Below are 22,855 nucleotides of genomic sequence, written 5' to 3'. Positions count from 1 at the left end.
TTCCTCTTGGATGGCCTTGGCAAGATGAAGTGCCTTCTTGCTCTCTGGATTGCTGTGGAGTTGTGGGTTATCAGCCATCCTGAAAAGGAGACTTATTCCTGGGGTGTCTGAAGAATGCTGTTCCCTTCATGTAGTCATCTTGGCAGTTTCCCTTGAAGTTTGGTCAAGGTTTGGTATCAGCTCTGTGGAATTCATTCTCACTTGAATGGAGCTGGAGGTGGTTTTTAAAACAAACAAACAAAAAAAAAGAGGCCTCATCATCTGTAGGTTGTATTTGCCTGTAAGAAGTGAACTTCCAGAAGAGCTCCCTGACTCAGAAGCACCTTTTTGGTCATCTGCTCTGGACTTTGAAAGAGATTTACTCAGCATTGTGTGTTCTATCCCGTCTGCCAATGAGCTGCTTGTTCTCCAAGAATCCCGGTTGCCTCTGCTAGCATTTCCACTGGTACCGCCTGTTGCACCATCAGTATGTAGGTCACACAGAAGCCTTATCCTGCTAGTTCTGCAACTGTCACCTCTCCCAGTCATGCTGCTTTTTCCTTCTTTGGTGCCAGGGCTCTGGATTCACTTGCCTCAGGTGGGGCTGTCTTGTGTCTGTAGATGGTTCATCTTGGATGATAGGTCCTTTATGTTTAGGAGCCTTCCTTTTCCTTCAGGTAGCCTCAGGTTTCCACACTGATCTTAATAATGCATCTGGTACGGGCCAGAGTTTGGCTTCAAGTCCTGCTAGAGACTCTGGCCCAGTGTCTTTCACTCTTCTGACCTGTACCTCCATGTCCATCCAGCCACAGGTTGCAAGAACCCCTTGTAGCTTCAAGAATGCTCAGAATCTGAGTGTTTTTAATGGGCACAACTGCTCCTCTTGTTCATGATGAACGAATGGCACATGATGCTCCAAAGACTATGTGAAAGATTACTCAGCTTTGGTTCTTCACTATCTTTGGTATGTGGATTACTGTTCCCTTCTGGATATCCTTCAACATCTACAGGCAAGTAAAATGACTCTTCCCATAAACTAGGCTACTGTAGACCCACTTGAAGATCTGTGGCTAGGCTTCTGTCTCACTGAATCCTTCTGGCTTTTGAGCAAATAGATGAATCAGGTTTTCTGGAGAATTCTTCTAACATTGTGCTCCCTTATCTCTTTGACTCTGCAACTAATGTACGCTTCAGCAGTTTAGAGGGGGGGGTGGGAAAAGCAAACAAAACCAGAAACCTGAAATGCTAGATCTTACTGGTTTAAAAAACAAAACAAACTCAAAATTCGCAATTCTCTAACTAAATTGGTAACTGTTGGACTACTTTGTCCTGCTGTAGTTTCCATCTGAATAGCTGAAATTGGCATTTCTGGGCTTGTAGTAGCTTGTATGCATAGTCTATAGAGAATTAAGCATCTCTGGCTGAAGTTGCACCATGTCTAGGGTCTTGCTATTGTCGATGCTGGTTTCCTACTCCATAGCTATAATTACAGCTATGCCATGACTGTCCCCACTTCAGGTTTTGGCTTCCACAGAAGCTGCTGTTCACTGTGCAGGAATTCTCTGTGGAGAATGAGATTTTTAGCTTAATATCTAAGAAAGTTTCTAATGCACAAAAAGACTGTTGAGCAATCCGTTGGTCTTTAAGGATGTACAAATGGGATTCTGAGCAGTCGGTCATCACAACTACACTGAGGAGCGTCAGTCTACTTCATCCCTAGCTGTTTGTCCCCATTGGCTGGAGGATGCCTGTGTGGGATTAAAGCAAAGGTTTTACTGCCTAGACCCTGTTTTCTGGGCAGTGCCTTCCCAGCTATGCCAAAGAGGTACAACTCACTTCTGTCTGTGCTTTCTGTGTTCCCTTCAGTGGCAGAATTTTGATCTGTTTCTAGGAATTCTCCTCAGGAAAATCTTACTCTTGCAGTTCTTTGAGTGACAGAAGTAGTTTTTATTTACATTAAGTGTTCATGTTTAAACTACGACTGCACAGAACAAAGCTACTCAGATGTTCCAAGAGGCTGTTTTGTATCTCTAGCTGTGATACCACAGCACAGCAGAAGTGCTGTCAGTGAACATTGTGTGCTCCACCTGGCACTGGGGCTGCTCGATGGCATCATGTACGCTGTGCTGAGATCTTGGACAGCTGGAAGGCAATCTGAACACTCCGGATATACTTTCATCAGAAGCGATGGCTCTGTTCACTTCAGGAGATCTCACCAGCAGTGAATACAAGCTATGTGGCTGCTGACTGCATGAGGACTTTCCTACAGGGGAGTGTTGGCACTGGCTGGAGACATTCCTTATGGAAAAGTGCATATGGACACTACAACCCTAAAGTCCAACTGTTTGAAGGCAGCAGCGTCCTTTGTTTGCCTGTCATTATCTGTCCTACACTGTTTCTTACTGACAAGAGGTGCATGCACTCAAAACTGCCTAATACATTTTTTTTCAACCTAGAAGTATTCCATGAAATAAAATAGTCAATGCTTCTCTTGCAGTTGAGGTTTAAAAAATGTTAATGTTCTCCATTGTGTCACCACAGGTGCAATTAGTTCTAATATTGGCAATAATAAAAGCAATGGTAGCAACAGAGACAGATCTACAAAGCAAATTAGGTACCCAAAAATCTAGAGCAAAGCTTCTGAAAATCTCCATGACATCTACCTATAGGCATCTGAATAGCTCATAAATCAGTACTGTTGTCTTGAAGTGTGTTCTCTTTAAAGGTGGCTATATCCAAAAAGCATGGTGTAGAAATACATGACTCGAGTATTTTTTTTTTAACCAAAGCTCGGTAAAGTGTATAGCATATTGGTATAAATATACATTTTAACATGCTGAAGCTCTGATTGGCATGTCTTGCTGTTTTCTTTCATTTTTCTAATGGATGAAGCTATTTACATGTTTGATCCCGTCTGTGCACTTTCACTATCAGCAGTGCTGAACAGACTGTGATATTGCAAGCCTGAGAGCATCATGCACAGATCTTGTGTTTAGAAGATGATAGGTGGGAGTCAAGCTACAGTAATGTGAATATTTTTATTAACTCTGTAGCTCTGAGTTAATTTTAGACTTGTGCTTTAAAATATCTTTGATTAAATCTGCTGAGATAGCCCCTGACACTGCAGCTCGCTAGTCAGCGTGTATACTGTACTGCTAGTCTGGACGTAGCCCTTTTATGGTACTTTATTTGATGCTCCTGTAACGATGTAAATTAAGTATTAACACAGTTGATTTGCTTCTTCCTTACTATTGTGATTACCTCTGATTGTATTCTGTATATCTTACTTGTCATGCCTGTAGTAATTCAGAATCTAAATGGGGTGTTTAGCTTTTCAGCTCTAAAGTAGAATGTCTCAGTTGAAATTGCGTACAGACCAAATCTGTATGGAAGCAGGCTAATACCTTTTCAGTATTGCTTTAATAACAGAGGTTATTAGTGGATCTAACTGCAATTGATTGTATGTTTGTCCTCGTTATAATACCTAAAGAACAATCTTCATCATCATCTCTGTCTGTGATTATGTGCTAAGGTATTATAATGAACATACCATTCTGTAACTAGCTGACATCTTTTTATGTTGCTCAGAGGCTAATCCCTTAGCACTAATGCAGCTAGTTTAAAAATACCAGTTCTTTTTGATGATGATGTGCCAGTGTGGAAACTGGTTTCCCATAGTCATTTTCTTTGGCCCTAAACTATTCTGTGTCCAGCTGAGACTTCTGTGGCTTTTGCTGCTCCTGAAGCTACAGAGTATTTTGGAAGAGAAATGAGTCATTAAATCATAGACATAAATAGTAAATGAAAAAAACAAAAAACAAAACAAAACAAAAAAAAACAAAACAAACAAAACAAAACAATAAAACAAAACAGCAAGACCAGACAAAGGATTAATCCTGACAAAACACTCATGGAGTTGCATGTATGCCATCAGTAATCTGTTACTTACTTTAAATGCAAATAGGAGGCTGTCTCTGATTCTTGCATTAGCTTTGGTCTTCCAGTGCACTTCAAAATGAGTACACTTTACAGAATGTGTATCAGGAAAAAAAGATGTTGCTTTTTAAAGCTTCGACTGTCAGGATGCTTTCCTATTGCCAAGCCCGAGCTGTTTTACACTTCTGTAACTCTCGACCTCTTTTTTCATGCCAGATTTCCTTCCAGCTATTTGGGAGTGGCCTCTTTAAAACAACCTCTGTTAAACACTTACTCTGTCTGAGTATCTGCTGGAACAGGCTCTTCCCAGTCACTTTAAGTGGGAACTTACTCAGCTGTGGCTCTCAGTTGTGTTCCTGAGTTTTCAGGTCCCTTTTTGCAGCAGATGACGTGGAAAATTGCAAAATTGCAAAACCAGAAGAGATAGATGACAGCTCCTGGCCACACTGCATGTAGCCTGTCACCATTTCCCAGACTAATTGTGCTGGCAAACATGTTGTATTTACTCCTACCATGTCTATCACTTGGAAGTTAAGACCTGACATCTCTGCTAGTGGAAGGGATCATGTGTGTTCCCTTGTCCGTTTTACGTTACACGAGCCAGGTTGCATCATGCCTGCTTAGTGATGTGTTAATGCTAACCTGGCCAGCTCTGCCTGGGGTTAATTAGGGAACAGTTTCATAATCCTTTTTGCTTAGGAGAGTTGTGAGCATGGTAACTGCTGGCTTCCTCTTGGGTATCTTCTTTCCTGTTCTGCAGCTCGCTCTGCAAGGTGGTCTTGGGCATCTGTGTGACTGTAAAACCTTTGCACTCTGGATTGGTTCTGGGGGTCCCCATCTCCCGAGGATGCTACAGAGGTGTCTGCAGTACCCTGATTGCTAAAGCTTATGGGATGTCTTTGTTTATTCAGTTAAAAGCATGAAGCTTCAGATGCTCGTGCTGGAAAGCTAGAACACTGCTACATACATTGTGACTGTCTGCAGCACTCTGGGCTTCTGCTTTCCCAGTCTCTTAAAGGATTTACATCATACTGTGTTTATTGGAAGCACTAGCTCATATTTTGCATCTGTTTCTACCCCACCCCTAGTTTTGGGGGGAGTTTTTCTGTTGTGGTTGTAACTGCTGGATAAATTAACTGAACTGTGTTCATTCTTGGAATCCCCAAGAGCTATTTTGATTTAAGTTTCAATAACTTTCTATTTTGTATTTGCAGAATGCAGCTATGAGCTAAAGCATCTACCCTGAAAGACTTGATCAGTTTATTCTTAATAAATCACGTGTTTAGGAATTAAAGATAACATTCCTAGCACTCACCAAACAGTTGCAGTTGCAAGTAATAAAAATGAAATGCAAAGCAATCATCCCTGTCTTTCTTACTTTAAGAGCTGCTTTTTTTGCCATTGTTGTCTCCATTTGAGCTCACTTAAGTGGTTCAGCTTACAGTCCCCTTCTGCCTTAACCTTTTGAAATGCAAATGTATTTTTTGAGCTGTCCCATGCTGCATATTTATCACATATTAATATGTGTTCGTTAGCTGAACTCTGCATTAATAGCCTAGATCTTTGCGAAAGACGTGAAAATAATTCTATCTTTTTAGCTTTACGTGGCCTGCTATTATCTTCCTTTTCTTTTCTACTACTCTTCTCCTTCCCTTCTTTTTTTCCCCAACTTCCCAGGCTGGTAACAGGCCTTTACCTGAAGTGGGTGATGCCCTGGCTAGTGATGCATTTTTGATGGTCTCCTTTGCAAGTCCTTTCTCATGGCATTAGGGTATATTAATATGTTTTTCTTAAGTTTTACGTTACTGGCAGTTTCTGTTGTTTTACAAGTCAGTTTACTGATTTTCCTAAGTTCTCAAAATGAAAAGAAAAATACATTTTCAAAACTTCTGTTATGTGGTTGGACACAAGTTATTTTTAAAGAGTTTTATAAGATCACTTTCTGCTTCCCTTCCTCAGAGGTGCTTCCTTTCTTCCATTGCCTGCCTCTCTGGCTCTGTAGATGTGCCAGGGACAGACTCTTGCATGTTGCGTGCCAGTCTGGATGCCTCTTCTTTCCAGCACCTTTAGCTTTAGCCATGCCCTGCCTAGCTCAGAGTTCTGTGATACTTTTCTGGGTTTATTTCAAATTTGGGTAACTGGCCTCTTTTATAACCTTATTAGAGCAAGGTTGCTTGGCTTGATTGTCAGAAACCGTTCATGTTCTGTCTCTCCCCAGCCAAGTTAGGGGCTGTGAAGCTAACAGCTAGCTTAAAAAGCTTCCTAAGTTCAGTCACATTTCAGTGGAGACCACCCATCTCGTTTCCTCAGTCACAAACAGAAAATTACTGTAGATAGCTGATCTTTTTGAAATTCCCTGGCACATAAATTCTGCCTCAGGTGATTTGCTTTGCTTGTGGTTTAAGTGATCCTTTGATAATCATAAAATTATTTTTCTTTAATTTGAGGTTATTGTTCAATTTCCTGAACTGTAAAACTGGATGGCCTTAAAAATCTCACAGATGAACTGAGTGGATGCATTATAAAACAAAGCAAAACCCTTTTAGCCACACATGCATTTACTTTCCCTCTTTCATTGCTCATAGTTATTTTCAGAGTAATTTTCCTTAAGCATAAATGATAAAATATTTGTACATGAGTGTTGACACAAAACAATTGTTGCCCTTAAGTTGCCTCTCAGAGTGTCTGCACAGGGATGACATTCCTACTCTTATAATCACTTCTTGGCTTTCTCTACTTGGGGGATCAAAAACCACCTTATTAAAAGCCTTCTGATGTTGTAAGATGCCTTACGTACCACGGGACTGCCAGCTCTTTTGCAAGAGGAGTGTTGAGTTCCATCAGCTTCACATACTGAATCCTACAAGCTTTTATCTGTTGTTGCTTGTGTAGCATATCATCTTCAGCTCACATTTTTGAGGAAATTTCCATTAAGCGAATTGTTTCTCTGCTAAAGCTTGATTGTTTGCTATTCTTTGGTGAGACGTGGACATTGCTGGTTTTGTCATGTGTCTGCAGCGTGACCCAGCAGGGCGTGCTCTGCTCTGCAGGAGAAAGGCAGCCTGCCTCCTCCAAACTGCAGCTTTCCCCTTACCTCTGAATCAGGTGCTTTGAAGACAGATGTGCTTTATGGCCTCGTTTAGTCTGCTGCACTCAGACTGTGCTTTACTGGACCTTCAGAATAAGTGTTGTATAACATTGTTGAGCTGTAACTCTCTTTATCAATTTATAAACATAACAGCATCTGTTTAAGGCAGGACACTATAGTGTCTGCCCATACAGATGTCAGGATGTAGCTGTCTAATTGCTGCCATGCAACAATTGCCAAAATCAAGATTTGATAATTTCAAATATTCAGATTTTTGTTCTGTCATAAAAATGTTCGTCAGAGGGCTTCCTTTTTTTTTTTTTTTTATTTTTTTATTTAAAGCAGCATATTCATTTTATATTATATCCATTTTAAAAGGACGGTGACATCCTTACAAAGCTGGGAGATTCCTTTTCCAGCCAAGTGGTAGGTGGGACTGTCAAACCCAGGCTGCTGATGATCAGGACAAGTAAGAGGGAAGGGTGTTCTGAGTAACCAAAACCTGGATAGTACAGGCACATAAGAGACACTCAACCATTTATGGACTCTTAGTGCAAAATGAGGATTGTTAGGAGTTGGGTCATTGTAATCCTGCTGAATCCAGAACAGTTTTTGCAGAGGAACTGGACTAATCCTGCAGTATGCTCCCAGCTCTATAGAATGCAATTCTTTCACCATATAACCATTCCTCACCCTTCCTGAGCCATCTACCCTGTAAATACAGGCCCCCATCCCTCTTATCCACCAGCCCTTGTCGCCCATGTCCCAGGCATCTCCTCCCAAGCACAGCCTGGATCCTGCTGGGTGCTCTGGGAGCTGTGGTGAAGGCTTCGACAGAGCCTGGAAGTTGTGTAACCTCCAGCAAGCAGAGATGTGTCTGGCAGTGCTGTCAGGAGGAGATGAATGGTTCCCAGGCTTGATCAGTTGCGCAGAGCTCCTATAAATCTTAATGTGTTTGAGAATTGATCTAGTTTGTCAGATTTGATTGAAATTGGTCAACAAATGTAGGAGAGATTAGGGAGACAGATGCATAATGTGAGCTTAAGAAAATGGATAAAAATAGTTTCATAAAAAAACAATAAGGGTTTCTCTTCTAGTGAAGAAAATTTTCTGTGACTTTGTCTTCTTTTCATTTTAATGGGAAGTGAGCAGTATCATCATCTTATTTTTGGTTTGCTTATTATTTTTAGAAAGTGTGGGTACACTTTCGAGAAGCTACTGGCAGTAAAGGCGTTTTCAGTGAATCAGTCTCTTATGGGGAAAAAAATCCACCCAAAAAGCGACATTGCATGTAGCTATAAACAGAAACTGATGTCTCTTATCCCTGAGTCTGCAGGCAAACCTTACAAGCTGTCGTTAATTAAGTACCTGTGTTAAAAGTATATAATATTACACTTTTGCATTATTTTTGTTCTATGGTAGGCCTTGTCATATTGCAGGGAAAGTAAAAGTCTCAGGCCTGAAGAGCTGCAGAGCTAAATGTTGCGTGGAGGTGAGCTTCCAGGGCACAAAGCAGACATGTGATCTGTAGAGGAAGAAAGAGACTTTTCTAAATTAAGATGGGCGTTTTTAAGATGATAAATGTGTTTTTACTAAAAGCATTGCTGCTTCAGCTCATTTCACAACCCATTTGTAATCAGTTGTTCAAACTGATGTTTGTTTCCTTGTATTAGCATAGAATTACAATGCCATCAATACTGGTAATGCAAATCAAAGTGTTTCAGACTTACCGTTGTGCTTGCCCAGGGTGAAGTTGGGGGCAACTTCAGCACTGATCATTCCCTTGCACATAGGAACACAGATCTCCCTTGTTTTTCTTTTTTTCTTTCATACTGTCCTAATTTCAGCTGGGATAGCGTTAGTTTTCTTCCTAGTAGCTGGTACAGTGCTGTGTTTTGGATTTCATGTAAGAATAATGTTGATAACACATGGATGTTTTAGTTGTTGCAAAGTGGCACTTATCCTAAGTTAAGGATTCTTCTGTTTCCCGCACTCTGCCAGCGAGGAGGTGCACAAGAAGCTGGGAGGGAGCAGGGCCCGGAGAGCTGACCCCAACGAGCCAGAGGGATATTCTGTACCATAGACCATCATGCCCAGTATATAAACTGGGGGGGGAGGATTGGCTGGGAGGAATGGATCACTGCTGGGATATCAGTCAGCAGGTAGTGAGCAATTGCACTGTGCAATACTTGTTTTTTCTTGGGTTTTATTTCTCTATATTTTTGTTGTTGTCGTTATTTATTATTATTATATTTTAGTTTAGTTATTAGACTGCTCTTCCTCAACCCATGAGGTTTACTTTTTTTCTGATTCTCCTCATCCTACTGGGAGCAGGGAGGAGTGAGCAAGCAGCTGTGTGGTGCTCAGTTGTTGTCTGGCTCTAAATCACGATGCATATGCAGAATATCTCTGTTGTTTTCCCCTATTTTTGCTGGGTGTTTCTCAGCAAATCTTTGTGAGAACTGAACAATAAGGAAGGAAGGCTGCCACCTGAAACAATGACTTCTGTTTGCTTTTTATTACTGAAAGCGTTGTTATTCCCTCACTCCTTTTGCAATGACTTCTGTTCAGAGACTAGAACAACGTGTAGGGGTGAAATCTTCTCTGTTCTGCATGATGATGGCTTGCTTGCAACTGCTGTTCTGCATTAAGAGATGTGTACTTAAAATGCCTTTTGAAAGATATAGGAGCTGTTATGGCAAAAGTCAGATCCCTTCTGTAGAAAGTTTAGCTAGGCACATACAGCATAAACAAAACAGGGGATAATTGCTACATACGACATCATGCATAGCATTAGGGAGCTAGGGGCCTCACCACACAGGCCTTTTATTTTTTTCCCCACTGACTGTCTTGGTCCTTCTTTTCTTAGCAGTTTTGCATTTTATTTCTACTGTATTATCCTCTCCTGAGATTAATAGTGTTTTCTACTTCTTCGTGCCAAACAAAGCCTGCTTGGATGTGTCTCTTAATTCATCATGCTTATTCCTCAGAGGATGGTATTTGCAAAGGTTGTAAGGAGGATACAATAATTTTGGTGTAAATTTAAATTTACTCATTGCTCATGTACACAGATAAGTGCATTTGTTTCTAAGGCAAATGGTTCTTACAGTTTTCTGGCAGGAATCCTTCCTGAGTGTATATCGTCTAAACTGGAGGGAATAGGTACTGGGAGTTTTAATAATTTACTGTTTTATTTTTTACAATTAACTTGTAGGTGTTAAAGAAGATGAGAGAGCTACAGAACTGCAGAAAACAAAGGCTGTGTCACCTGTAAACAGACTGACAGTGGATATTATGGAACTGGAAGCTCTCAGAAAGTCTGTGGAGGACTTTTTCTGCTTTTGCTATGGTGAGTGCTTAAAGGTCTTCTAAACAGCTGTTCTGGATTTCTAAATTTTTATTCCAGTTGTGAGGAAAGTACTGCATTATTTTAGCCTTCCAACCTTACTGCAGTTAAGGTGATAAGTTTAACTTTGAGTAACCAATTCTAAAACACTGACTTATATTGGATAGTTTTCTCCTTGATGTGTTTTCTAGGATGTGCTGTAGCACAGCACAGCCTATTTATTTTTCTTTCAAGAAAGCCTCTGTATCTCAGTGTGTTCCAGTGAATGTTAATGTGAGCGCTACTTGGTTTCCTGTAGAGATTTCCATCTGCACCTTGCTTTCGCTCCCATCATCTCCAAAGTAAAAAGTTTTGGGACGGACTCATCCTTTTGCTAACTTGGGTGCTCTTGACCTCAAAACAATGTCCTTTTTTTTTTTTTTTTTTTTTTTTTTGTTGTTTTTTTTTTTGTTCCCCTAGGTAAAGCTTTAGGAAAGTCAACAGTGGTACCTGTGCCATATGAGAAGATTCAGAGGGACCAGTCTGCTATGGTAGTGCAGGGCCTGCCCGAAGGACTTGCATTCAAACATCCAGAAAATTACGATGTTTCAACCCTGAAATGGATTTTGGAAAACAAGTCAGGGATCTCATTTATCATCAAGAGGTTGTTTGCTCTCACTTATGCTGATCTGTCTACTTAAATTAAGTCAATTTTAATTTTTAATTAATTAGATTGCAGCCTGTTTCTTTCAAACAGGAATGCTCTCCCTTTAATGTTACACTACCAAGTGAGTAATGATGTCTTCACTAAAGGTTTGCATTTTTCTTTCCATATTTCCACACAGGCCTTTCCTAGAGCCAAAGAAACACCTAGGTAAGTTACTACTTACTCAGACTAAACAGAAACAGATCAGAATTTTAGTTTAGATAGCAATATAGGTACAAGATTTGGGCATGTTGATAAAGTGACAAACTGGGCACAAATTCCTAGATTGTGGGTTGCCTTACTTCTGGAACTATAACCTCTTCCTTTATGCATTCTGCCAGGAGCAACTAATTAGAGATTAGGTTTTTTCTATTGCATTTTTCATCCTTTTACTGAATTTAAATTTAATGTGAATTGGATAGTATCCTAGGGAAAGAAGTGAACTGATGAAGGACCACATTGCATTTTTAGAAGATGCCAAGACTTTGCAGTGCTCTGTGTTCCAATATGTAGCTGATTTTGGCATTTACATCTCATTTTTAAAATTGATTTAATCTTCTGAAGTGGCTAGGTGTTCTAGTTCTTATGAAAGCCTCTGTATATTAAAAAATCTGAGCTAGAGTGAGTTTTTTAAAACTCCACAAAGATTCACTTCTAGCTTAGAAGAAATGCCTTCTCCTCTTCCTTTCATGGAATCATGTTTCTTTACTTGCAAAATTGTTGTATGTGAGGATTTATTTTATGAAGAGGTTGAAGTAATCTTTACGGGAACTTAATCAAAAAATAAAAGTTTCACTTTCTTAGTGAAGCAGCCAGAAGCTGCTGGATTAGTAAAATTAGTAATGTGTTGCCTGTGCCCAGTAAGAAGACTGGAGAGTGGGGAAATTACAGAGATTCTGGTAATATTTCTATTGAAAATGCAAGACAGGTTTTCAGTGTGGTAAATTACTTTCTAAAAACATAATCTATTTGTGTCTAGCTGTAATTTGGGACTAAGATAAATCTCTATAAAACTATGCATTTTCTTTTACCAGACTTTAGGTGAAAGATTTGTTAAACTTTGTTTCCTAAGATTTTCACTTAGTGCCATGAAAGAGAATAGTGAAAAGCACGGTGAAATGCACGTTTGAAGCAATTTTATATTGTTGTTGCTCTATAGGTTAATAAAGCAGTTTAATAAGATCTTTCCCTCATATCTGTGAATGCAGGAAATATGCACATATGCTTGTAAAATGTGAACAGGTTTTCACTTCGTGAAATCAATGTTACATTTTCAATTTGTATTTAAGGTAAATGGAGTACAGTAAATTCAAAGATTGTCTTTTAACTTTCAGGAACTCGTATGACAGATCCTTCACATTCAGTTATATCTCCAGGTGGAAGGTGAATTTAAAATAATGTAGTTTTGTTTGTATCGACTATGTATTTTCACATAGTTTATCTTAATGTGCTTTATTGTCCAGCTGACCTTTGGATAATTTTTGCTTGCCTGGAATTATAAAAAGCATGAAGCTGAATTTTCTCTCTCTTTTGACCATTATTTGTGGGGAAACTTTAAAAAAATTAAACAGATGGCAAAGTTTCCCCTTGGTTTAATTAGCCCAATGAGCGTCCTTAATTCACAGTCTGTCAGTCAGGGACAAGTTTGTCATGTTTTATGATATGGCAGCGATGGGGAACAGATGTAATGTTGATTCCTTCCCCCTCCTCACTTAGAAAAACTAAAATAAAATTTTTGTTAGTAAATGAAGAGGTTCTATCTGGAATAAATCAAAAATCAGTTAATGTGAAACAGGGATCAATTTTCTGTGCTTCTGAGTTTGCTTCTCATTAAATGGTAAATGTGCTTTGAATATCATGTATGTCCCAAAAATGTCGGGATAGGAGATTTCTGCAATTCCCTTGAGATGAACTAGATAAGCCAAGAGGCAGCATTTTTCACTTTTGTGTTCATAGTTGGAGAAAAATACTGTGAGGTTGATTTTATTTGACAACATGTGAAGCTTGAAGAACTTTCCAGTAATGTGATATTTGGTTTTTATAATGTCAATGTGCTTGATTTGTTTATTTTTGTAGTTGTCCTCCTATTCAAGTGAAAATGGAACCAAATGAAGACTCTGGTATGTTCAAAATTTTGCCCTTATTTGCAAAAAAAAAAAGGTCAGTTTTGTTCAGAAGGCTGAATTTAAAAATCTATCCTTTGTAAGAAGGAAAAACTTTTATTTCCTTGAAATTGTCCACATGGAGTTTTTGTCAAGTATTGAACCTTAGCCAAATATTTCCATTTCTAGAAGGAGATTTGTAAAATTTTGTAGACTAAAATAATTTATTTGTAAATAGTTTAGTCTTAAGTGGAAAAGAAGAAAATCCTGTTTATTTTGTTCTAATTCAAGATCACTTTGTCCCTATTGGGGAGAGAAAGCTTAGTTTATTTGTTAATACTACTAAAATATTGAAAATGACAGAATGTGTATTTTCTAGCTAAAGTGGAAATAAGTAATAAATAGGAAAATGCAGTATTTATTGTTAAAAAAAAAGCCCAAGCATTCCTGAGTTCCCCGGCAGGTAGGACATGATCCTGCAAGGCACTGTGATCTGCAGCAGAGCGGTGCTTTAGTGTACGCTTTGAGGTGAAGGCACAAATAATCTCACTAAAGCTGATGTGCTTAGAGATAAGGTGACTTTCCCTTTTGTTGGGCTGGGCTACACTGCTCAGCATTTTGTATAAGAATTAAGTATTTGTATTTATTCCAGTTTTTCGCCTGAGTTCTTTGTGCTTCATAACTTTAAACTTGTGGTTTGGGAACCCTGTATGAAGAGCTTTTTGAGCTTTTTTGAGCTTGAGCTTTTTGTCGTGTCAGTCCCAAACTTTCTCCAGTGCTGTGTTCTAGGTATTTTAAGTAATTCTCCTTTTGTTGGGATGTTTTGAAAACATTTTAGGGGATGCTGTGAAGGCTTACTGAGGAGATGTTTCACTTGAAGGAAGCCAAGAACGGTTGAGAACCTTTGGTGTTGCTCCATCAGCAGCACACTTTGATGCAGACTGTATCTGAACTTGGCTGTACAGAGGAGTGAGCAGGAGTAGGTCTAGAAGTACTTTCACAACAAGTGATAAAATTTATTGATTCCTTTTTTGTCTGTGGTAGTGGGTAAAAAGGAAGGATACAATTTTTTTAATTCTTCAGATCCAAGATAGCAATTGCAAGGATACCTAGTTTGTAGGGAAGCATTTAATCCTGAATCCCTTCTGACAGTGACCAAACCGAAACATAAGAAACCAGCAGGTCAGTTTGTTACCGTTGTTTTAACTCAACAATAGTTTAGTGTCTCAGTACTATATATATATTTTTTTTTTTTTTTTTTTTTTAAATAGAGTCCAGCTAGGATTTCAGTGGGTGTTTTGTTTGTTTCTTTTTTTAAGAATCTGGTTATTAATAGTTTCCATATTTGATTCCTTTGTTGCTTCTACAGGAAGTTCTTTGGAAATGGCAACAGTAGCAGTGAAGGAGGAATCAGATGATCCTGACTACTATCAATACAATATTCCAGGTAATGATACTAACTTTAATACGTGTTTATCTCATGAAAGGGTTGGTTGCTTAAGTGTTGCTCTCTGTGCCTCTCTATTTATTTGTTCTTGGTCATTAAATGTGCAATTATTTCTCTCTGTTAGGAGACAACATTTTCATTCTGGCTATCACTTAAGTTATTCTGAAGAATACCAAAAGAGCTGAAGTACAACTTCAGCATACCCATATATGTGTGTTTGGGCAGAAGGAGAGATTCCAGGAGTCTCTTAAACTGCTTGTTTGTTTTTTGGTTTTTGGTTTTTTTTTCTGAGGATCCAGTGTGCTGACTAATTCCAGTGACTTCTTTAAACAGGAAATAAATAATAATAACAACGATGCTGTTCAGAGCACTGCTTGAATCTTTTCTTTAGTTTCAGTAACTTTTATAGTGTATCAATTACTTTTCTTGTATGGAATGGCCAGTATGTGTCAAAAATGTATTGAAAGGTTTATTTATATAGATAAAGCATAATAACATTTGTGAGGTCCATGACTCAGGCTCTGCGTATGTTTTAAGGTATCTCTCAGTTGCTTTGCCTCATCTACATGTATCCAGTTAATACTGCTTGTTAACCTCAACTAGGAGTGGGAAAAAAGAAATCATTATTTCTGTAGATTGAAATGAACAGTAATTAAGAAGTCATGATTATAAATGGCAATATAAAATAACTAGAACCCTAAATTTATTACTTCAGCCTGTTTGCATTTGTTATAAGGTTAATTGAGCAATACAAAGGAACACAGGCAAGCTGCCACGCATCTCTGAAGGATAGCTGCATGTTCAACAATAAAACACAGAACAGCAGATCCTTTCATTTCGTAGTATTAGATATTATTGAGATAACGTTTTTGTGCATGTTTAGACACAAAGATTCTTGAGATTATTTTCTAATGTGCTTTAATATGTAACTACAGGATTGTAGAATCAATATTCTTGTACTGGCACATCTCAAGTAGTGTATGAGCACTGTTCAGAGAGATCTTAACCATACAGCATAGCAAAATGTCACTGCTCAAGTTCAGAATTGGAAAGGTGAATTCTCTGGTGTTACCTTTTTTTCATATTTATACATTGCCTAGCCTTGGGGCAGGGGGGTTTTACAGGCATGATATAATGTAGTAAAAATAGATATTTTTTGGGAGACAACCTAATCATCATTTCTTCCAAAGCCAAGTCCTGTCAAATTTTTGCTTTTCAGCCCCTTGTGGGTTTCCATTTAATGCATAAAAACAATGTCAGAATTTGGCCAATAGCCCAAAGTGTAATCCAAGGCTGTTTGAAGAGAGTCTGTACTGAAATTGCTTCCGTACAAAACAGTAACCCATTGTACTGCGGCATGTTTGTCTGCACTAAAAAACCCCATTTATACAATATGCTTCCCTAGTGAAGTCTAAGCAGTGTGGATTTGGGGGGTAGGGGGGAATTTCTGTTGTCTTTTACAAAACTCCAAATTTAAATCTCTGTTTGGTGAAGAGCGATCTGTATCTCTTGCAGATTAAATGGTGCCGATTAAGAACTGCCCCTTTCCTCCCCTCCCAGTATAGTCCTCCAAACTTGGTGAGGTAAAACTGAGGATATTGCTAGAAGTGATGAGGTGCTGTGAGCTCAAAGATAACATTGCCGTGTCAAGTCATGTCACCTTCCACAGAGCAAAGCATCTTCCCCTTCATTTCTTTGAGTTGCTACCGCTCATACTCAAGCCAAAGGTTGTACAAAGCACAGAAAGCTATAAATTCAAGAGGCGTATCGGGGTCTGTGTGTGCATGATGGTGCTGTGCAGAGAAGTGAACCTTAGAAAAGGAGTTATCCTGAGGTGTGTTCCTGAGGAATGACGCAAGTCTGCCCAAGCATTGCCTTTGTAGGGATGTGCTTCAATATAAAGAAAATAGCTAAGGTCATAGTACTTACTAAAAATACCCTAAAGCAAAAGCTGGGCTTATCGATTTACGAGAAGAAACAACTTAACTGTTAGAGAACAGGGCTTCCGGGAGAAAATGATTTATTGGTGAAATTTCATGGTTACTGTTTTTCTGAGTGTTTACTTCCTCTCACAAATCTGCAACACTGACCAAAGCACTGTGTGCAAAATTCTCCTGTTAATCAAACTAGAGGGAAAATTAGACCTGTAGGTGGACGTTCTTTTCATCTCTTATTGTCTCGTAGTAGTTTGCAGCGTTTGGATGTTGTGAGTTAGTACTGAGTTACTAAATTTAGAAATGTTTTAGCAGTACACAGTAAGACAACTGAGAAATACGGACTTTAGCCATCAAAAACTTCATGTGGGTGTTTTGACAGAGTATTTGGGGCAATTTTTGATCAGTGGGCACTAGCAGTATGGCAGTGGGTGTTTTTCCAGTATCCTGGACAAATGTGAAGGTCACTGCAGTGTTAAATGCTTTGGGTGACACTAAAGACAAGCTGTTCTGAAAGAAAGGTCCAGACTTTTAATTGTTGACTACACGAGGAAAAGAACTGAGCAGAGATCTGCAGGACTAAATAACACATACTGGAGTATTCCAGCTATCACTGTTAATATTTCTGCATATACCTTATCTATAAGTACCAGTTGTTATGGCTCTATGAAAAGAAACATTAGTTAAAACGCTGTTTCTTAGTTTAGTGGTTGAAATGTAGTTTAGTCCTTGAACTGTGGTTTGTACTCTTAGATTAAGCATATTATTACGATGCTGTGGGAATAGATCTGTTTCCATGGCTGTTGCAGAAGGACCGGCATTTTGTTTCTGCCAGAGCTCCAGACCAGCTGGGCTTGTGCAGGGCCTGATCCTAATGCCAAGTAGCAGCACATGTGTTCTGTACTGTGTTAATACAAATACATCTTTGTGCCTGTAAGTCCTCCTTGCTTCTATACCAGCTTCCCTGCAGTCAGGGGACTGTTCAGCTGATGCATCAATCCAGAAGGCTGTCCACAAGACCCAGGCTGTCTTGAAGGCTTTTGATGGAAAAAATTAGGTCAACAAACCAGTGCCAGAATGAGAACAACTCCGAATCAATTAACAGAATAGAATTAAGAGTTACACTTCTTCCTCCCCTCCCCCCACCCTGATTTACAAAGAAGCAGGAACATGTTGAGAAAATATCTTGGGGATATGTACTACCTTCAATCCTCTTCATCAGCACAGAGTAAAGCAAGGCTTTTTGGAGACATAGCCCATGCAGAACTGAGTAATTTGCTGACTAAGGACCAGACATTTCCTGAAAGAGACATGTTATCTTGTGAATTTCGTGGATGCAGTTCTTCGGTTACCACTGATGCCTTGAAGTTAAAAACAAGAGAATTGGAAGTGGAAGGAAGAGGCTATAAACAGTGTGTCCTGTGAATTGCCTGATTCAGCTTATAAACAACTGTCTAGTGAACTGACTGATTTAGCATATAAAACACTTATTAGCTAGTTTTTACTGACATGTACCGTTTTTCTTTAAAACCACCATGTGGTTGAATAGTGCTATCAGTTTTGGAATTTCTGGAAATGTTAGTGAGGCAGTTAAAATATAGGACATTCATCCAAAACCAAATGAGATTGAAAATATCTTCTGCTTTAAAAAAAAAGTCCCAAATGGGAATGTAAACTGTGCTTTTATTCTCACTCTGGAACACTGAAAGTCATTAATATCTTTTAGTATGTCTCTAAAACAAAATAGTTCTTGGGTGTCCTGGGTTGAGTGAGTGGTGGGGTGTGTTGGTAGCAGGGGAGGGGGCTATCGGGGCGGCCCCCTGTGAGAAGCTTCTCGAAGCTCCCCCAGCTCCAAGTCAGCTCCACTTCTGTTTGGGAAACTGAGCCCATCGGCTGCACCTCTGTGATAACGTATTTAAGAAGGGACGTGGTGACAGGCAGTCGGACTTGTGAGGAGGAGTCGCTGCAGCTGCGTGAACACCAAGGTCAGTGGAGGAACGGAGGAAGAAAGGAGGGGGGAGGTGTGCCGGAGCAGAGACCCCCCTGTATCCTGTGGGGAGACGGCAGGGCGGCCCCCCCTGCCACCCATGGAGATCTACGGTGGAGCAGACATTGATTTATGGCCTGTTGCTCCTGCTCGAATGATCAAGGTTCTGTGCCCGAAGAAGGCCGGGGTCTCATGGGAAAAGGCAGCCCCGCTGCTGTAATTCAGTGCTGGGAGGATTTCAGCATGCGGAGGAGTCCCACACCGGAGCAGCTCAGGAAGGGCTGCAGCTGTGGGAGAGAATCCAGTCAGAGGAAGTTGGTGACCCGTGACAGAGCAGTGTGGGGAACGCTGCGGCCCATGGGAGGAATTCATGTCAGAGAAAGTTTGTGGAGGACTGTCTCCTGTGAGAGGGAGGCCACGATGGAGCACGGGGAAGAAGTTCCAGCAGCTCCCCCCACGGAAGTTGGCAGAAGCAGCAGCACTGACTGCACCCACCATTCCCTGCCCCTGCGCCACTGGGGGAGGAGGTAGAGATATCGGGATCAGAATGAGCCTGGGAAGAAGGGAGGGGTGGGGGGAAGGTGTTCTCAAGATGTGGCAATGCTTCTCACTGTCCTGCTCTGTTAAGTGTTGTTAGTGTCTGTAATAAATGTATGTTCTTTTTTTTCTTCCCCTAACAAGTCTGGCTTTTGCTCGTGCCCATAAAGGGGGATTTTTCCCCATCTCAGTCCTATGTCGAACCCCAAGCCTGGCTCTCTGTCCCTTCTTATTGCTGGAAGAGAAGGGGGAGTGAGTGGCTGCATGGTGGTTGGCTGCCGACCAGGCTCAAACCACGACATTGGTAGATCTCCCAGAATATTGGTAGTAATGTCCATTTTTATGGGGCTGAAATTGTAAAGCTAGGCTGGCAATACTCTAGCCACCATAATGTAAGACGCAGCATGTACGTACTGTCTTAAACCAAGAAATTCTAGAGAATATATTGAGAAAACAAGAAAACATAATGTTGTGCTTCCTAAAGGCATTCTGATATTACCCTTGTAATTACATGTTGTTCACATTGCTACCATCTGTGTAGCGAAAAAAAGACCAGAGAAGTGAGCATCACTGACGGTGCTAATCCATGAGATGATAAATCCATTCCTTCTGCCAAGTGGCACGGGTTTGGCTGTGTAGTGTTAGGACATAATCCATTAGAAAGTGAAGCTGAGAAATATGAAATGGGTATAAGTGGATTGTTGATGGGTAAGCAGAAGGAATATCTGTGTCTGTTGAGGGAACAACATCTACTCTTGTTTTTAAGGGAATTGTTAGAATGTGAAAAAATTACATAGTATAACAGGCATTTCAGAAGTTTACAATTTATGGCAATAGCCATCTTTTACATAGGTCTCACTTCAATGCAGAATCCCAGACTGAGTATGTGATTTAGGTGCAGTGGTCTGTCAGTCATTGATCTGCTCATGAAAGACAAAGTTTTCGTCTGTTACAGAATTTGGATGTGTCTGTGTTGCACAACAGAGTTGGCTGTTGACTGCAAAGTGTATTTGGTGTTTTTTGTGATACAAGGTGATATTGGTTAGCTCTGCCTACAAATCTTAAGTTCAGACTCCAAGACATAACCATACTGCAAGATTTTACTTCAAATGTGTCCTTTGGTTTTAGTAACTAAATCTCCCACCTTTGTGACCATCCTTCTTCCAGCACCCTACCAGCTGCAGTGGAATTAAGTTGTTCTCTCTTGAGTTTTATTCTTTTTTCTTTTGTGATATCCTCATACTTTTATTCCTAAATGGAACTTTTGATCTGGTGACCACCGTACTTGTTTTTTTTTGCTTTTCTTAGTCATGTGATGTGTGTTTATTTGCCTGTTATGTGCATGCATGCAGTAAAGGAGAAATGTATCTGCTTTTGTTAATATCTCCTGGTACTAGAACTTTCAGAATTCTTTTAATTTTCTAGTCTTTACTAAATTAAGCTAGCAGAATATATAGTTCTACACTTTTTACTTTCTGAAGCAATTTTTTCACATTGTTTTTTCCTCTGTCAAAGCTTCATAATATGGGAAAAAAAAAAAGCTCCAAGTTTCATAAAATAATCTGTGGTTCACTTTAAAAAAATCTGATAGATTTACTACATGTACTGTAGTTTTTTTGACATTAAAGATGAAGGGATTGAATTCTCCATGCTTAATCCCAAGGGCTGTAAGCATAGTAAGTGTATCTTTTTACCTTCAAGTTTGAACTTGTCAGTGACTCCTATTTTACCTTTTTTATTTGTGTCACAACATGGATTTGGCATGATGATAATGCAGTATAGAGACTGCTGCAGAATATGTAGGTAAAACAATCGTGTCAGGATTTCTGAATCAAGGAATAAATGCAAAAATGTGCTTGTAATAGGATATTTGCTTATAATGGGATGCATGCTTCTGTGTGTCAGTGTATTATGAATTATAACAATTTCATGTTCAGAGTTCTTGGGAAATGACATACCCATCTGGCAGCATACACTGAATATGCTTATTTAAATAAAAGTAAGTTTAGTCCACGGGGATGTTTTCCAGTGCAAGCCGGGGAGGCTGTGTTCTATCCTCGCTCACCCATAGCGGTCGCAAATCACTATTTGGATGAGAATTTCTTCTCATGTTGTAGTAGAATTTCTGACAGAGAATGGCCACGATGTTTTGTTGCAGGGTTTGGACAATCCAGGCCTGAGATCAGACTGCTAACAACCCCTGTGTTATGAGGATGACCTTGAAGGGCTGTGTTGTGAGGAACTGTATCTGTTAATGAGGAATTTTCTCAGCTATGTGTCTGGCTAAGCTAAGCACAAGTATGCAGCAAACTGCAAGATGCTTGCCTATCACAGTTTCCCTTTGGGCGCGTGATAAGTTGCTTATGACCAATAATCCAGGGGTATGGGGCACATGAACAGCGGGTGCTTGCAGTGCAGAGGATATAACCCAGCGATTCGGGCAGTAGAGGGGGACGACGTGTCGCCGCATCGGGGTGATTGTCGTTACTCGGGCCACTCTCCGTATTGGGACCCTCCTCATCATGTGGCACCACGAGTGTCTCTAATGCCTTGCTCCTTTTCCTCCTCCCCCTTTTCCCCATCTTTGAACTATGGTCTCGGCTGTGCCAGTACCACTCTTTCTGGAGCCATATTTTGAACCAAATCTGGGAGCTTCTCTGAGTTAAACAGACAAATAGAAGAAAACAAAATGAACACACCCACCCTAACGCCCAGCAAAGAAAAAGTGTCAGGAGCAGGTGAAAGCAGCACTTACTGAAAGAAATGCATGTAAAACAAAGAACCTTGTGCAGGTTCCTCACTTGAAATCCTGTTAATTTAAAATCCCTTTGAAAATCTAAGCAATCAAATTAAGCAGAACTATCTCAAACTATAATTATTATAACCACCTAATAATCATTATTTTCTTCAATCTCTCTATATTAATTTTCTTGAATAACTCATAGTATTTGATACTGTATGTGTACTTTCAGTTGACTGAAATACTTACGAAGTCTGATTGTGACAACAGGCCTTTCTATATTGTTTACTGTGCACATGAAATGGAGTTGAAAATACTTCACTTGCGTTATTAGTTAACAATAGCTTTTTTGTTGTGAAAGTATTAATATTCATTGCTGATACACTTATGAAGCTACATCTAAACAGCCATAATTTCTGGGGAGCTATATGGTCTTCTGCAGATTGCTCTTGCAAATGAACCCAGAAATGACTCGATTTACACAGAACAATTAGTCCAAATCCTTCAGCACCAGTTACTGTGACATTCCTGTATGCCACACATAGGTTAGTTTTATATACCTATGCTATTTCCGTGGTATAGAATGATCTCTTGCTCAGTGTGAAGCCATTTGTGCTGTAAGCAGTTCTCTCTTTTCTGTGTAACTGCAGGAGTGCCAAAGCATTAAGCAGTAGGATTTTAGGGGTGTTAATTTAATCTTTTAAGTGTCATTTGTGTGCTGCTTTCTGCAACAGCCTTTTTAAAGCAGTCAGTATCTAGCCATCAAAAGAGCTGTTGTGATGAAAAGCAAGCAACCTTGAAATGTCGTAAATGATTTTAATCTCTCTGAATTTTACTATTTAATGTAGGTAGAAATTTTGAAGTCAAAAAGGACTCCCCAGGAATACAAATGTTAACAAACAGGAAAAAGCTTTAGCTGATTAAAAATTCATTGAAAAAAGGCAGAACCATCAGCATTTCATGTTTTAAAATTAGTTTATTAACACTAAAAAAATTGAAAACCTGCTGTTCTGCATGAGTCTCTGACTGTTCAGTAGTCCAAGAAATGCACACCCTTGCCATTAAGTTTTCAAC

General features: G+C 39.7%; 1 protein-coding gene across 8 annotated transcripts in view; it reads left to right on the top strand.

Moving 5' to 3' along the window:
• The window catches only part of GTF2I (general transcription factor IIi), an 80,115-nt gene that overhangs the window by 14,123 nt on the left and 43,137 nt on the right, over positions 1-22,855 (top strand). For all 8 annotated transcript variants that reach the window (XM_042791330.1, XM_042791334.1, XM_042791336.1 and 5 more), the window contains exons 4-9: positions 10,218-10,352; positions 10,809-10,992; positions 11,174-11,202; positions 12,369-12,417; positions 13,111-13,154; positions 14,506-14,583. In XM_042791330.1, coding sequence (XP_042647264.1) covers positions 10,218-10,352; positions 10,809-10,992; positions 11,174-11,202; positions 12,369-12,417; positions 13,111-13,154; positions 14,506-14,583 — 519 coding nt within the window. The remainder of the gene's footprint in view (positions 1-10,217; positions 10,353-10,808; positions 10,993-11,173; positions 11,203-12,368; positions 12,418-13,110; positions 13,155-14,505; positions 14,584-22,855) is intronic.

Source organism: Tyto alba, unplaced genomic scaffold, assembly GCF_018691265.1.
Source record: "Tyto alba isolate M040663 unplaced genomic scaffold, T.alba_DEE_v4.0 Super-Scaffold_19, whole genome shotgun sequence".
Taxonomy (NCBI): domain Eukaryota; kingdom Metazoa; phylum Chordata; class Aves; order Strigiformes; family Tytonidae; genus Tyto; species Tyto alba.
This window is presented reverse-complemented; position numbering and strand designations above follow the sequence as displayed.